Raw genomic sequence first — 18,225 nt, forward strand, 5'->3', positions numbered from 1 at the left:
CCACTTCACCGCAGTGATAATTCAATTTTAGTCATTTCCCGCGCAGATTTCTGGTTGTGAGCTCAATTGGCCAGCTGCTGGAAAAAAATATGCGGAAAATGTTTCACTGCGGTTTGAAATTCCACACCGTTTCGTAGAGAAATGATTTTTATAGGAATTAATACGAAATTTGTGTCCAAAAGTACCGACAGCTGCCGTGCCTACGCGTAATAAACTTAGCTCGCTGATACTTATGTAGATACCCAGTCGGAAAAACTTAGAAAAAACGGCCTTCTAGGAGCCTTTCTGCTGGATTTTTTTTCTCTTTGTCATTTTGCATGAAATATTTATGAAATGGCCAGAGTTTCAGCTCCCTTAAAAGGAGGAAATTTACATTAAATAATAACGGCACAGTTCAAATTTAACTTTGCACCAGAAACGCACCGACACGTTTACTTCGATTTTATTTTTATTTTTTTACTTCCGCTACCATGGAAACACACCTTCTCATACTATGCCTTCGAAAGTCTTATTGAGAGGGCCTTTTACTGAAAGCGTTTATTTACATGCGCTCATTTTGCCAAGTGGGCAGATAGTTAGCTGTGTTTGTGTATGTGTGGGTGCGAACATTTGTTATTTGCTAATGCCATTCAACGCTGCGGCTGTCAACGCTTTTTCGCATTGTGGTAGACAATGTCACACGACAAACATTTATTCAATTTTGCTGCTATTTGGCAGAGATTTTCGGTTGCCTGGCAGCATACATACATATATTTAGCTATAAGTACGGTGACCATCCGACCTTTATTTTAAAGGACATTCCTTTATTTTAACCCCCTGTCCTTTATAATTTTTTTTTTCAAAATAAAGGACACCTTTTGTCTTTTATTTCTTAAACTGCCCTTTAAATCGGCTCTGTATTTTTCAGAGGTAAATTTTTAAACGCAGAATATGAAAAATAAAAATCCCTTATAAAATATAATGAAAACCTTCGCCAGTTTGCTTCGCACCCGACTTAAGGGTTTCTATTTAATCGGTTATCTTTGTACAATCTACAAAGCACAGGGAAAGTTGTGCCCAGGATCGTTTTGTACGTTGAGTTTCCAGTTCCACTGAAAGAGAACAGTAAACAGTGGTTCAAAACCAACATTTAGTGTTCGTAATTCACTGGAGCCTTCATTTTTCACTTCATTTGATTAATTATAATTTTTTTATTAAAGCTTACAATATTTGCAATGGACCAGTTGCGCCTGATTTCTGAATTTTTATTTGATTATATAAAATTTGTTTGTGCAAAATGTAGAAAAAGTAGCAGTTTTGAACCAAATGTATTCTCCTGTTCCAGGTAATAAATGTTACATAACAGAAAGTTCAAAACTATTGTATGGTTCACCCAAATGAAAAAAAAAAAATACACAAAAAAAATTTGAAATGTTATAAAAAAATGTTCAACAAAATAAATTTTTTTTTGCTTTTCAGTAAAAAGTGGTTTAAAAATTAAGGCTCCGGCGGATAAATCCCAATTTTGAACCACTGTGTGCTGGCTTCGTCTCGCAGTATGAATTATGATAAACGTATTTTGGTAGCAAGAGATTGAGGAGTCCTTGAAAAGGATTTGGCTTCATTTTTCGCTACAGCAGGGGAACTTGTACAATTAAATAATATAATCAACTGATAAATATTTGATTTAAATTACGATATGGGTAAGGTAATTTTATCATACAAGTTGTATTCCCAAATCATTTTGAAAACAATGTCCTTTATTTTACGATGGTTAATATGGTCACCATAGCTATAAGGCAATGGGATATCTGCGCTGCTTCATGCTTATAGCCCACAACTTAATTTATTTCGACAGCGATTTACGTGGAAAGATCACTGTCTACAATTCAATTGAGGTGCTCTTATTTATCCACAGGATATTTAAGGGTCTTCCAATTTAAGAGAATTTACGGATTGCATGAAAAATGGTTTTTTAAAGTCGGAAAATTCTTTGGCTTCGGTTGTAAGTAAATGCAAGCATTGGTGTTACGAAAAGGCGACAGAAAGTAGAGGAAGCCGGAGTGGTTGGTCACGATTCAGATTAAAATTAAGATTAAGATTAAGATCGAGACTGAGATTAAGAAATTAAAACAGCTGTCCATTATTATGCAGAAAAATACTCATATAGGTAATACATGATATGCACCGTTTGACAGAATTTCAAAATTAATGTGCAGTAAGATTTTATTTTTTCGAAAAGAGTTGCCACTTGTTAAAAAATTAAATTCAAATTATTTAACAACATAACACAAAACTTAGAGCAATTATTACAATCAATTGAAATGCAGTTTGAAAGGCTTTTTTAACTACACGTAAGAGGGTTGCCACTTGTTTTAAAAATCAAATTCAATTTTAATTAAAGCAATTAAATAGTGCAGATATATAATATTTGGATGTCGTACGAAAGGTATTTAAGAAAGTATAAGTTTGAAAATATTTTTAAGAATGTTTCCAACTGTTTTAAAAGCCGAATTTATTTAAACTTAAGTGTTTGAAGAAGGTGGCTTCTCTTAAAAATGATTAATTCAAATTATTTTATAAGTTAAATGAATTCTTACAGATGAATATCAATTGAAATCAATATGAAAAGCTTTATTTGCGGACTATATTTAGGAGGGTTGCCACATGCCCAAAAAACCAATTCAACTGGAATTGCGGCAATTGGGTAATTGAAATATGTATCACAATATGAGTGTAAGACACCTGTTATAAAAGTAAAATTTAATGAAAATACGCACAAGTTATGAGATTTTAGTTTGAACACACTTTTGATGAAGCTTGCCACCTATTCCAAAAGTCATATCTAACTAATTACGCAGTTCTTTCCAATTTCAAAAATTAGATGTCAAATTAAGAGCTGATAGTGCAGATGTTATGTTTTATTTTTTGAGGCATTTTTTATCTCAGATTTAAAATGAGAGAAACCGACCCATGCGTGAACGGATTTAAATGAAATTTGGCATACAGATCGCTTGTACCTCTGCCTAACTTGTACTAAGGTTCCATGTGATTTATATATAGGTGACAGTGGATACCCGCAGCTTCCTTTCTTAATGATGCCAATTCAGGGTAAGAATCTATCTCAGACCGCACGGAAAGGCCAGGTGAACGCTGGAGTGCGCTGGAGTGCGGACCCTTGTTTCTAAATGTTTTATCGATACTATTTTCGGGATTCTTCGTGCTTTACTTCTAGTGATTTTTTGACTACTTCTCATATTTTTTTTGGACTTTTCGTGATACTTCGTGCCATATTTTTTGTAACTTTTAAGCATTTTCAGGACTACTTCGGGATTTTCGGGTCTATTTCAGGGTTTTAGGGATTTTCGGGACTGCTTCAGCATTTTCGAGACTATGTCGGAAACTTTTGGATTATTTCAGGATTTTCGTCTTCTTGGGACTAATTCGCATTCTCGGGAATGCTTAGAGATTTTAAGTATTTTCGGAAGTACTTCGGTACTACTTCTTATTTTTTGGGCTGTTTCGGGACTCTAGGGAATATTTCAGAATAATTGGAACTATTTTGGGATTTTCGAATAGCTTCGGAATTTTCGACACTAATTCGGGATTCTCTGAACTATTTCTGGGGATCAATTCCCGTTCTGCGTTATCGTAAAGTGAAAAGTCAAAAATTCACACCGAAATAGGTGCGGTGTGAAAATCATATTTTTAACACTTTACAATAACGCGGAACGAGAATTGACTTTCTGGATTTGGAATGTTTCTGGATTATAGGGTACATTTTGGTATTCTCGGGAATTCCGGAACTATTTCGGTATTTTTTAAGCTTTTTCGAAATTTTCGGTACTACTTCAAGATTTTAATGATTTTCGAAATTGTTCTGGCTCTATTTTGCGATACATATACGAAAATAATCGTTTCTAAAAGTCCCGGGAATAATTTTGCTTTAAATAATAAAAGTTAAAAATTAACTTAAATTTATTGCTTTTTTTTAGTTTGGTTATAAGTGGTACTGTCTAATGTATATATATACAAAGATACACAGTACATAGATTTGTCAACCAGCTAAGCGCTCAAAATTTATTATTAAAGTGATTTATACGTTTTGACATACAACAACGAGCAGATGTGTCCAAAAAAAAAAAATGCAAATGTGTGTCACTACCATCACTGCTACTTACAGTGTATGTATGTATGTATCTATTGAGCCAGTCACGCAAATGTACATATACACTATTTTTCAGCGGTTCATTTTATTTATTTGCCTACAATGACATTGGCTTGTGACAGTCGCTGTAGCTTAACCCCCATTAATGTATTTAATGCCCTAATGGGGGTGGATAGCTCGTAGTTGAAGGTTCCACATACGCCATGTTGCCCTTGACTCACAGCAAAGTAGTGCATTGTTTTGCGATGTTTGCGTGCGTTTTGTATAAAATGTATTTAAAATGGTTATCGGACGTCTGAGCTACTTTTAAGTTCTACGTCATTAAGTCTTACCAATCTTAGCCATCGGTGGTGCCCCAAATGTGCTACTTCAAATATAGTACATTTATACACAAATACTCAATACATGTAGACACTTTTTACTTTTAAAGTTTCATTTAAATTTTTTTGAAATTTTACCAAGGTGCGGACTATAACCGGCTTTTAGCTTTAGGCGCTAAACGGTTAAGTAGTCTATCAAGCAACATTGATGGGCCTTCAACAAGTACTGCTAAAAGTCTTATAAGCAACCTAGAAATAATTTGAGATTATTTAGATTGTTGATTGTTTAAAATACTTCATCAAATAAAAGTTGTCGTAATTAATAGTAAAAATCGAAAACGGCAATAGTAGAAGGGTGGCAAAGGAGCAAAAACACACATCGTGTTTAAAGTACAAAACCGTGTATCAACAAAATGCAAAACCGCGTATTTGAAGTTGGTTAAATTACTTATATTTCAAAATAGTTCTCTTTTTTATAAATAAATCGCATTTCAGCCTAGTATATTCCAGGACGAATAGATAAGGATTGAGCCAAGAGCTGGTGTGAGCAAATCCAATTTTTGGCAGCAAATGTCAGTTTCGCAGTTTTGCAGAATGACGATACGCGCTTTTGTAGTCACAAAATCACAACTATCAAAATCAAAAATAAAAGTTTGAAACTTTTTTGAAATTCGAAATTTACAATATGGCAGTCTCCACGACTTGGTTTAAAAAAAGGAGTAGAAATACTGCATCCATGTGATATCATAACTGGGCATAGCTGTGCTGCTGGCTTTCTTCTTAGCTCAGCTGCTTAAATTTGGCCCATGGCATTGCATTTAGCACAATGAAAACAAAGCAATTCACCTTCTAGCACCAAACACAAAATTCATTTTTAATTAAAAAAAAAAAAAGAGAAGTCCATCTTAATTGAGGTAATGGCGAAAAAATAATAGCAAAAGTAGTGAGACTCAATTCCATGACCAACATGTATGATATTACCAAAGAGCCAAAAATGCAAAAACTTGTTGCAAGTGTGCCCGGTAAAATATTAAACATATGTATGTATACATATGTAGGTACATAGCAGTATGTGTGTATAAATTAGAAAAGCTATACAAATCCTCATGCCTCAAAGCTCAACTATCAAAAATTAATTAAAGGCGAAATTATGTACATGAAAGTGGTACGAAACGACGAGTAGCACTTAAATATGTCCAAGCTACATTGTTCACATGCGTGCATTGCATATGCGCACCCACTCCCCGCAGAAAATCTGGCTAGCTCATAATTAGCGCTGAACTATACCTTTTACCGACAGTACTAGTTCTAGCTCAATACCCAAGCAATGCTTTTAACTGTCCAGTTTTACACGGCGATGTCTTTGGTGGTGGCAATTGTCGCCCAGAGCATTACTTTGCCACTACTTTTTAACCGGTTCCGTTTTGGACAGTCTTTTTTTATAAGAAAGATTCGGTTTTTGGATATTTTTTCCGTTCTTTTTTCTTTTTTTATTTATTTTTGTTTATTAAAAAAAAATGTTCGAGCCCGAGGTCTTCTCGCTGAGCTACTTTCATATTGTAAGAGAAGTGAGAGTGTGTACACTTACATCATAAGTTTCAACTGTCCCGCTCTGCAACCGCTTTGCACCAGTTCAGAGATACTTCTGAAATATGTAGCTCGGAACTAGCGCTTTGCAAGCCTGTATCTAAATTTTACCGCAGGGCTCTTACAAGCGGCACATACTTATGTATGTACATATGTAGTACGTATGTATAAGAATATCATTCTCACTGCACCTGCAAGTACATGCAATATGGCTAGCTCAAAATCACAACAAAATCTATTTTGGCTCCAGTAATTGCTTCTTCAATCATACAACGTTAAGCTGATGCCAGATAAAAGGCTTGCTTCACTTTGCGTGGCAGATACGCTTTGACAGATAAGTTGAAATGCATGAAAATACAAAAAGCATGCCACATATATTGTTTCAGCTGCAGCGCGAAGCGAAAACAAAATATACAAAATCCACAGTACTTTTCACGAATAAATAAGCACTGCAAAATGATTTTCTTGGCGTTCATTGTGGCATAACTTTTGCGTCTGTTGCTTGGCTGGCAAAGTTATAAATGTCACGCAAAGCCACAAAGTTTTATCTGGCATCAGCTTTATTCTGTAAATGCATACCAATCTTCAATACATATTTGGTTGTTTAGTAATTGAGAGACAAATTAGGGTGTTCGATTACTCAACTTTTTTGCAACACGTACGTTTCAAAGGCAGTTAAAAAATGCGTATAATTTTCGTCGCGAAATTGATATCATAAATTTTGTGTCTCTAGTTCAGCTTTCGTCACTCGAAAATTTTACCTCAAATAGGTGTTTTATTTGATATCAATTATTTTGCGGTAGGAAATTTAAAGTCGACGAAAATACAAACAATAAACTAAATGCTTTATTTTTCTCAAATAAATTGCCAAAAAAATTCTCTAAATATAAATTATGTATTCAAATCGATGTGTCCATTGTGTTTTTCGAATACGGAATAAAGCGAAAAAGGATGATCAAGGATATGATGATATCAAGGATGATATGTATTCTAAAAAATTTCTGATATTTAGTTTGGTATCTTACCACAATCTGCTTTATTTTGCAATATGCGTCTTCCATTTTATACTTGCGAATTTTAAATGATTCATACCAAGTTAATTGTTTTAAGTACTTCTGAGAAAAATCAGCCAAAACTCAGCATGTGAGGCTGCACCAAGAAGATATGCAACCAAATAATAAAATCAACTTAAAGCCCCAACCACATACATATTTGAATAAGCCACCCAGGCGTGGCTGGAAACCACAGATGGTTCTGCGTTGTAAAGAGAATGAGACAACTATTCCTACATGTGACCATCCATTGCTAAATATTCCTTGCATGTTTGTACATATATATATGTATAAATATTTGTATGCAAGTTTGTGTATAGATATGTATTTATAGTACATACTCGTGTGTGTGTTTGTGTTTGTGTACGCTCTTAAGCTCTTCATATTTCGGCTCCTGTAGCAGAATAAAGCAATGAACTCAAGTTGGCTCTTTCTACTTTTTTTTGTTTTGTTTAGCAGTGGTCCCCTTCATCTTCATCTCTCTGCCTTCGTTTCGTCAGTCAATAGTCGGTTGTTATTTGTGTATGTGCTGGCAAGTCGACGTGGAGCTGTCATGTTTAATGCAGCATTAAATTAAAAATTTAAAATTACTGCTGCAATGCAGTTGTTGCGAGATTTCAACCATAGTCGGAAGTTGGTCATTGCGTTGCGCTGAGGAATTCAGCTTCCTTTGGTTTCAACTTCCTGACAGTTGACGCGCTAAAATTGCCGATTACTGCCGCAATACGAAATTCTTGCTTTCTTAAGTAGGCAAGTAAATGTGAATTATTTCGCTGCATGCACATGTACATACATACATATACATATATGTATATATTTTAGCAATGGTCCTCAGGCCTTGGATATAAATTAAAATTCAGCATAGATCATTGGCGCGTTGAGTTTTCGTCAAACAATTGAAGAGTTCGAAGAAGGCAATGGAATATTAAAAACCCAGGCATTTAGTGGAACTTAATGCTTCTAACTTTTTTTGTCCCTAATATACCCACCACCAACTTAATTTGTGGAGGTATGTATAGTCTTGTGAAAAATAATATGTACACGACATATTGATCACTTTTTAGAAACTCAACAAAATTTTATAACAACAACAAACTTTTTATTAAGAATCTTTAGAAAAAATCTAAGTCCAATTATTGGTGTTGTAACATTTTGTTTAATTTTTCTAGACAGTTTGAAATTTAGACTTCTATGGTTTTTGTTAAAAAATGAGCTTTGTTTTTATAAAAATTAATAAGAATTAAATAAACGAAAGATAAAATCCCAACTGGTCAAAATGTCATGTTCCTATTATTTTTCACATGGCTGCATGCAAATAAATACAGCACCATCAAACGGAAAGAAAGTTTTAATTGCACATAATCGTATGAGAAATGCAATAAAATATGGAAAAAGAAAAAAAAACTTTAATAATAAAAATCCAATAGATACTGGCTATCTCCAGTAAAAATTGTCTCATCGACTTTCTAGGTTAGCTCATTTTCTTTTTTTTTTATAGTTGGGTTTAATGTCACTCATACGCCCCATACGATGGCGATACGTCACTTGTATGACGCTTCTAAGGCGCATGGATACCTACAATTTTAAAAAATCGCTACCGATGATTTTATAACTGACAAATTTATCGATTTCACTGGCGATAGATATTTGAATTCGTCGATAACTATGTATTTATAGGTAATAAGGAAATTATTATCAGCATCATAATCAATATGGTTATCGATATATTATTCACTTTTACTAATTGTTTTCTTGTTGTTTCGACGGCGTCGAACCAAACCGAAAGGAGTACATATGTACATAGTTAAATGAGTTTAGGATGTGGGAAGAGGTGGTTAGTTTCGTGCGGGGACACGTTGGGTACGTCTGGGTAAGGTGTCTAGATCGGGATTACAATTTTGATAAGTCGATCTAGTTATCGATATACTTATTGATACATTTATCGATAACTAAACGGTATTGTTATACATATATTAAGTGATTATTATAGACATATTTATCGATTATGACAGACATACATATTTCTCGATCACTACTTATCGGGACTATCAAAATCTTTTTCCGACTTCAGGTTCGATAAGTAAGAATAAACCTGCTCGAGTCGATTTAATTTCTTTCTCTGCTATGGATGGTGATTGAACTCCGTTAACGAAGTTTACGGGGAGAAAGCCGTATATTTTCCCTAATATCGACCAATCGTCGAAGGGGGCTGATGGAGCCAAGATATGTACATAGAAATTAAACAGAAGTGGGGAGAGGAAACCGCGCTAAGGGTTTCGATAATAGTTATCAAAAAGTTGCTGAGGATTTTCGAATGTTTAAACCCAGTATCGTTTTATGAGTGACCAAGGGTATCAGCAGCTATCGAGAAGTCCAACGCTCCAACTAGTTATCTAAGTGTTTACGCCGTTAAATGAAAAGGAACTGACATAAGATCCCCTTCGTTGGCTCATTTCTTGGGTTATAGTAGTGGAACCACTCTTCCAGACTTCCCTAGGTAACTATTGATGACAATGGCCAACGACAGTTTAAGGACCTTAGTGAGACATTCTACCCTGGCTTGTTCCAAGTGTTACAGCAACAGTGTGTGTAGTTCATCGTCTTTTAAAAAGTTCGGCTTCCCGATGGTCACCTGATATTCATCGCCAGTGAAAGCTAGAAGCACACTAGGTTCTCGTATGCAGTGCAGCCTTCTGTTCCTCTGTCGTTAAGTCGAACTACCGTCTAAAATAGCTCACGCATTCTTCGGTTCTGAGAGAAGTCATTGCGCTCCTCTTCCCTTTTCTTCCGCTGATACTGGTTTACCAGTTGCCAATTTCCAAATTTGGATCCAGAATGCATGGATTCGAACGATCGACCTTACAACGATTGTTATGCTCATTCAGTCAAGCGTCCGGACGGGATGAGCTGCTGCTATAATGGCCAGCTAAAGAAGTTTATCGCCACGTTATGCTTTTTATCGGGCCTGCGCTTGTGCGTGGTGTACAATAGAAGGGGAAGGATACCGATCTGGTCTAGTGCCGTGCTATCGGCAAAGCCACTGGATAAGCTGATAGCTGGCACGAATCCATCCCGGTCTCGGGGTAGTGCAACTTAGCTCAAGCCCAAGGGGAAGGGCTCGGGAGTTTGATTGAGCAGGTGGACTCCATAGCGCTGTAAAAGCTCACTGGGTGCTAAAGGATGCCGTTTGACTCGATCTGCATGGTGCCACAAGCCACTCCTTGTGTAACCTACATATTTCTCGAACAAATCTTAAGGTAGCTCCTACCTTTGCATGCTTTTCACCTAACCATGGCAAGAAATTCTGCTACGAGTTGTTGCTCCACGGACGAACAACGATTGGGACAGTTTGCAATTCCAAAACAAGGTTAGATCCTTAAAATGGAAACTTTTAACGCGTCTGCTCTACAAATCTCTCATAATGCCGGTCTAACAAAAATGAGCAGACTTTGGGAAATTTCGAGAGCAATTTCACGCAAAATACTATGGGGCGACCAATAAATAATCGTTAGTATTAAAAGGTGGTTAAATAAACAATTGGGTATTATTATTGAAAGTCTCCTGAAGAGAACCAGAGTTTTTCGATCGAAAAATATTGACTTTCAAGAATTCTATGCCATTTCTACGAAAAGTTTTATTTTCCCCATATAAAAATACATGGAAAACTTTGAGCGCTTTGAGCGACCGCTAAATATTTTTTGTTTTCAAAAAAGGAAACCCCTATTCCTTTTTTTGAATATAGAACAATCCTAGGGGGTGAGAGCATTACAGTTCCGACTTTACTATTTTTGGACCACCCTAGTGTACATATATCAAACTCCTCATCAAAATATTTATTTAGTCACAACTCTTTAGCTTTCATTAAGTGAATTTTTAGCCTTACAACTTCTACACCAATATCTGAACTGACAGAAATATCGTACACGATCTTCAAAAGTGACACAACTCTAAATTTGACACTTTTGAAATCAAGCACTAAAAACGTACACACAGTTTTTATTTACCTTTCAGCAAAATCTTGAGTAAATTTTTTTTTATAACTTGTTGAAAAAACTTAAGGTAATGTGCTACGAAATAGTTTTTCGCATTTCCTGACGAACGTTTAATTTTGGTCGAGTACATAAGCAGGGTATACGAGTACATAAATGCTGTTGTTGTAGCCGCTACAACAACAACAACAGTACATAAATGCTAATATGTACACTTTTAGTTAGTGGTTATTCACCCACATCTACCTATTATACACACAAACATACATACACAACAATCAGGTATGTACCTAAACAACTCCAACCTCTAGTCACTAGTGCTAAAACTACAAAATCCACTCCCATACATTCGCAAAATCGTAATCGAACCAAATGCAAATTAGTTTCTCTTCCGGGAATGGCCACAAGCTGCTGGCCACAATGCGGTCTCCAGTCGATTAACCGACCATCATTGTACTTTCAGCTTTTTAGCAAACAGATTACATGGGGAACAAAAAATACAAGGGTACTAGGTGAAATGAGCTAAAGTAGTAAAATAAAAAATTTCTTTCTTTCATTAAATCAGGTCCACCAAATATGCCTATATTTAAATTTTTTAAATTCGAGCGCTAACATACAGTGGCGAACAAAAGTATTGGCACAGTGAATTTTTCGCAATATATGCATAGGTTTTTATTCTAATTTATTTTTGATAATTTTTTTTTTTATAAAAATATAGTTCATTCTACACCAAAAAACGTAAAAGTAAAATCTCTCTTTGTGCAAAATTAAGGAAAATTTAATAAACTTGCATACTAATTTGCATTTTTGATTTCAGTTTTTTAGAAAGAATAGAGATTTTTTTTAGTGGAAGGTGTCGCTCATTTTCTCCATACAAAAAATATTTGTCGAACATACTTTGAATGGAAGAACCTGCGTGAAAAAATTGCCAAAAATCAACGTGATTTTCAAGCAAATTCAAACTTGCACTTTGTCATACTAAAATTGAATAGGCTATAAAACTGCATACTAAAATTTTTTCTAGAAAATCTGAATACAAAGTTTCAAATTATTATGCAAATTTATTGAAATTTCCGGAGTTTTCCACAAAGTTTAGAGATTTCATTTGTGTAGTTTTTGGTGTATTCAGGATGAACTATATTTTTATAAAAAATTATCGAAAATAAATTAGAATAAAAATCTTTACATATATTGCGAAAAATTCACTGTGCCAATAGGTTTGTTCGTCACTGTATGTATACAGAAAAAAATTTGAAATCACATTTCTCTACTGCTTCGTCTTTAAAAGAAAGAATTGTAGCTAAACTATTTAATATTTGTTCCCCATTTTTTCTTCGTAATTATGATTTATTTATTCTTAAGAAGGAGCGTTCCACTGGAAGCAAGTGTCACATGAAGTTGCGCCTATGTGCACGAATCGGGCTAGGAATGTTTTTGGACTATGCTCCGTATGTACATTGAAAAAATACCTGTAAAGGTGTTCTTACACGATATGTATTTGCATGTGGCAAATACATCTTGAAAACAGCGGTGGTCAAATTTTCTTAAAACTTGCAGCAGGGACCATTTTGTATGGTAGTAAAACTCCAATAGGATTTTTATCTATCACATCATTATATACTGGGCACTGTGGAACTTGGTGACTCACTCTAAAATTAGATGCAGCAAGGTCCTCTGCGTCGGAGCGCCTTAATTGTTGTTTTGGTGATTCACGGACTTTGAAAACAAACTTTTTCTCCCAAATAGGTAAATTAGTTGTATCAGTAACACCGCGTTCACGTTGAAACTCTAAGTGATTTTGAACATGGAAAATGTTGAAAGGAGAAATTTGAGTCAAATTATATTTACCCTTTCGAAAGCTTCGAAAATCTTAAAACTCCATTAAGAGATATACGTGTAGTATATACAGGGTGTCCAAGAAAACCCCTGCCAAACTCGAGGAGAAGATACGTGCGGGGGTGATCTCCTTGAAAAAAAAATTCTGGTAAAAGTGTCACCGTTTTTTTGAATTAAAAAAATCTGGTCTTTTCATGAAGTTTCTTTAACTGCATGTATAAACAAAGTTATATGTACTTAGTAAACTTTTTCTGTAAAATACTTCCAAAATACAAAGGTACATTAATACCTGCTCCTGGCATTATTTTATATTAAAAAACACATTTACCTGAAAATGGTTTTCTTATCAAGGAGCTCACCCCACCACCTGCCTTCCCCTCAAGTTTGGCAGTGTACTTCTTTGCCATCCCAAAACCCCTACCTGAGTTCGCCCCTGCATGTGCATATCGTCGTTTAAAGTACAAAACCGCGTATGTAAGTAAGGCTGCACAAATTATTTTCTCGAGAGTAAAAACACTCACATTTCGAATGCTACTCTTTTTTATAAAGCAATCGCATTCCGGGTCAGTATATTTCAGGACGAATGGATAAGGATTGAGCGATGAGCTTGTGTGAGCAAATCCAATTTTTGGTAGCAAATGTCAGTTACTCTGTTTTGCACAGTGACGATACGCGCTTTTGTAGCTTAAACGACAATATGAATGGCCACATGCGTAGCATGGATGTGCATAGCAGCTGTTATTAGCCCAAGGTCACATGGCTGCTGCTGCATTGCGCTGTTGGTGCGGCAACGAAAAGACCGCATTATATCTCAGTCCTGTAGCAAAACCCAATATAGTACATAGCACCAGCTATTCCATTTAAACGAATGAGCGAGCAAACGAGAGCCGTGATTATGCACTCAGATACTTCCGTCAACAACACTGCCCGAATGTAAATGTGCGTTGCAAGGAGAACGAATGCAAATTACAATTGCACAATTACTATACTACATACATACATAGTACACCTGCGAGCGAACGCATTAACATGTACATACATACATACATACATATGCTTACTAGTTAGGAATTACATCTGGGCAAAAAAGAAAAAAAATATTCATCATAAAACGGTTACACGCCCCCACCCGCAAGTACTTTTTGTGAAATACATGCATATATTTGCGAACGCCAAAGCGCACCGTCACCAAAGGCCACAAAGCGCCAACATCATGCAGTTAGCAACGTTTCTCTGTATGCGTGAAAACTTGAATGCAAGCAATGTGCATCCCTGAGTAGTAGAATATGCGGTGCACTGCTGGTAAAAGTAGGTTACCAAGCAACGCAAAATTCAGCACAGAATTTCGCCACGCTTGACACATGTGATGAAGATGTTGACGACAATGTCTCTGTTGCTAAAACCGCAGCCGGTGTGCCGAAAGAGTTTTAATTTTACTACAGAGAAATCATTTCAACAAACACACAAATTTGCGCGATTCCTTTATTTAGCTACTTGCCACTATCGGTATGTGCTTAAAGTAAACAAAAGTCACGTGCCGAGTGTGTAGGCTGCAAAAGCAAGATTAACCTTGTGCGCATGTGCGGATAAGTGGGTGGGAGATTAGATAGTGGTGAGCGGGTAGGTAAACCTGAAAAAGAGCGAAATAAGAGAGTAAGCAATTCAGTCGGGTGTATTAATTTTGCTTCGTGTAATTAAGTTTTAAAATAGCTCGAAATCTACTTTGATTCGGATGAAATTAATAAATCTATACATCTATCAAACACTTTAAAAAGCATGAAATACCCTAATTCGGCTGGTTAAAGCATAAACAGAATTAACTGATCTGGATTAAGTCCGAGTTAATCCGGATCAACGCTGCCGCCTGCTAAAGCTTTTACCTCAACTAGTTATACAGCCGTAAGCTACCAGCCAACATTAAGTTGAACACGTCCGATGAAGAATAAAAAAAAAAAAAGTTATCCCTTTTTGCCCCTATCCTACGCGCCATCTTTTGCAGTACCTTAACGATGTGAAACAACGCAATTTCATAGAACTGGCCACGTTTCCGAACGAGAGGCACACAGTAAACAAACCGAAACACAAACAAAAAGGGAAACATTTAAGAAAAGCAGAATTTCGCTCGCCACAACGTTCCGGAAACCATTCATATTTGTATGGTATGTTTGTATGGTATGTATGAATGGTATGTACTTTGTCAACTCTGAAATAAAATTAGATCAGGAAAACAAACATAGAAATGACAAAAGCAGTAGCAGTGGTAAGTAAAATTAGGTTTGAGATTTTATACTCGCTTACATATGGCTAAATTGGACGTGACTAGCGCTTAATTGGGAGCAGTGAAGAAGCATTTTCACTGTGACAACAAATTAGAAAGAATTTTTGGTCAAAACGAAAAGCTCGACAGTGTTGGTCTCTGGCTGAACTCTTTCCTATCCAATTGTGAATATCTAATGCAAGTAGTTTCACTCGAGAAAAAATAACAATTTTTAAAAAAATTAATAATTAAAATTTAATGTATTGAATATTCAAGATTAAAGTGATTCTTGTTGACCGCATCCAGGTCAAACATTAATAAACTCATACAAAACTTGGTTAATAAAGCCTGAAAAGCTGTAAACTAAAGAACATACAACTAGAGGTAAATGTTAAAAATAGAATGCATTTGTAAACGATTTAATGTTCCATATTCTTACGATGCGCCATTTGCAGCTCAAATCTACGATTTGAACGTACGCCGCGTATAAGTTGCCCGTAGTTCTTTTCCGCCGTACCCGGAGTAGTACGCGCATTCGCTCCACGCGCCTTGAACATATCCATGTGACGTTGGCGCCGTTTAGCTATTTTTTCATCAATCGACATGGCTGCTGGTGGTGCGCTTTTGGCCTTGGTATGGGTTTTCGCAAATGATGCAGTTGCGACATCCAACTTTGTATAGTTAAAATGTGATTCTAGTGCCGTAGATAGATTGAAAGCTGGCTTGGGTGCTTGACGTGTTTGTGTCGGTTTGAACGCGTTCTTTGCCGGCGTCAATTGCTTATTTTTGCTGCTGGCTTTGGTGGTTGTATGTGGCTTAATTATACCTAACCGTGGATCTGGTAAATTTACTTGACGATTTTCTTTTTGGGCCGTTTGCATACCTAGCATCGGCTTGCAAACACCAACACGTGGAATAGGAAGTTTTGAATCATTCAAATCTTTGCGTGTTGTCTCAACTGCCTTATACAACGATGTATTACTTGTTTGGGTAAATGTTGAGTTGGACGAATCCGGTAAGTCAATTCGCTTTACAGCTTTGGGTTTTTCTGCTACGGCGGATGGAGTACCAACGCCATGCTGAGTTTTTGCTTCCTTTTGTGCAGACGCTACGGAAATAATCTAATGAGTGTGGTTTATTTTTCAAATGACAATTAACTTACCAACGCGTTGTTTAGTAGCAGAGTTGATGAGTATTTTAGCTCGCTCTGCCTTGCGATTTACATGATCCACAAGATTTTCCATCTTCTCAAAATGTTTTTGATGTATTGCTGCAAAGTTTGGCAACTTTGTACGGGCTGCCTTGGCTTTCTGTGGTGTCATGTGTATTTTGCTTGGTGTTTGGCCTGTTTAAAATAGTATAAGTTAAAATCTGATGTACTGTTACTCGCAAAAATGAGTGTACGGTTTTCATTTTGTTAATATTAATATTAATAAGCCATATTTTATATTTTATCAAACCCAGTTTAAGTCCAAGAATGAAACTGTATACGAAAATTAAGAAAAATCTGCAGTTTCACCAAAATTGCAAACTTTTCAATAGGAATTTCTAAAAAAAAAAATCAAGTATGCAACACATATTTTCCATATGGTGTTTTCGGGATTTTTTTATACATCCAAAGTTTCAGGAAAATTGCAACTTTTTAAGAGAATTTCTAAAAAAACTCAAGAATGAAGTTTTATAGCCAATTGAATTTTAGTATAATAATGTGCTTAATTCAAATGACTAAAATTTCGCGTTGATTTTTGACAATTTTTTCCCATATAAAGCATGCAAAGTTTCAGCAAAATTGCAAACTTTTTAAAAGAATTTCCAAAAAAAAAAGGAATGCATTTTTATAGCCCATTAAATTTTAGTTTAGCAATATGCTAATTTCAAATGTCTAAAACTTCGCTTTGATTTTTGAGCAGGGCCGCAAAGAATCATTACTTTTTAAATTTTTACCAAAAAAAAAATCAACCAAAAAATCATCAATAATCATTATCTTATGATTTTTATTTTTTCGCTCAAAGATAATAATTATTATTACTTTTTATCTTTACACTTAAGAATAATGAGCATTCAAAAAACTGAAAAGTTCTACCAGTTTAATTTCCGATGTATCCTTTTCAAAGGTAGCAACATTTTACTAAAAGCAATGTCACAAATATTTCACGTCAAAATTTCAGTTGGTTGCGTATGTATGGCTTTTTAATTTTTATAATCATTATTTTTAAATGGAAAAATAAAACCCAATAATTGTCTCTGAGCAAAAAAAATTAAAATAACAAAATATTTATTTGTGATCGGAAAAATAACAATAAAATACTAATTATTTCCTTTGTTCGAAAATATAAAACTGAATAATAATCATTTTTAAGCGATTCAAAAAAATGTAGTTAAATTAAATAATGATTAAGTGATAAACTAAATTATTTTACTCATATTAATTACCGCCCTCTTTTTGCGATTTTTTTAATCATATAATAATAATAATCATTTTTAATTTTGTGAGTAACAGTATATTATCAAAAAACTCACTTCTAGATTTTGATTTATTTATCAAAGCCTCATCAAAGGACATAGACCGTTTGCGACGCTGAGTTACAACTGCAATGATAAATAAGTATGAAAAACGTAACATGGAATGCCCATTTAACCAATAAACTACTTAAGCTTACATGATACGTTGCCACCCGTTTTTGCGCCGTAATTTTTCTTCACACTTTGCACAATGCGTGTGTCCAAGTCTTCCAATATAGTCGTTTGATTAGCAGGACTATAAAATGTGACATTTTTGCGCCTATTTTCTGCTTCTGTATTACCAATGCACACGGACAAAGAACGTTTGCGAATGCTACGCAATACAATTTCTTTAGGCTCCATTTTAGAAACTTCTATTGTTATTGAGTGTGCACCCTCTTCACAATCTTCTTCTTCTTCGTTATTTGGAACAGTAGCCTTAGGTCTAAAAGGAGTTGGCTTACGTTCCGCGGTCTTCGAATTTCTCTTCGGTGTTACACCCGCATTAAACAGAGTGGAAGAATTTAAAATTTGC

The 18,225-nt window shown here is 35.3% G+C and overlaps 2 protein-coding genes across 2 annotated transcripts in view; both read right to left on the reverse strand.

Moving 5' to 3' along the window:
* Positions 1–15,456: 15,456 nt before the first annotated feature.
* LOC118737767 overlaps positions 15,457–18,225 on the reverse strand; it is a gene marked incomplete in the record, with an annotated part of 3,753 nt that continues 984 nt past the window's right edge. Inside the window, 3 exon segments of the mRNA XM_036468512.1 lie at positions 15,457–16,296; positions 16,351–16,533; positions 17,709–17,777. Of these exon segments, the coding sequence (XP_036324405.1) occupies positions 15,608–16,296; positions 16,351–16,533; positions 17,709–17,777 (941 nt within the window).
* LOC118738257 overlaps positions 17,835–18,225 on the reverse strand; it is a 1,244-nt gene continuing 853 nt past the window's right edge. The window contains exon 3 of the mRNA XM_036469182.1: positions 17,835–18,174. Coding sequence (XP_036325075.1) covers positions 17,835–18,174 — 340 coding nt within the window. The remainder of the gene's footprint in view (positions 18,175–18,225) is intronic.

Source organism: Rhagoletis pomonella, unplaced genomic scaffold (assembly GCF_013731165.1).
Source record: "Rhagoletis pomonella isolate Grant_MI unplaced genomic scaffold, Rhpom_1.0 Rhpom_scaffold_00004, whole genome shotgun sequence".
Taxonomy (NCBI): Eukaryota; Metazoa; Arthropoda; class Insecta; order Diptera; family Tephritidae; genus Rhagoletis; species Rhagoletis pomonella.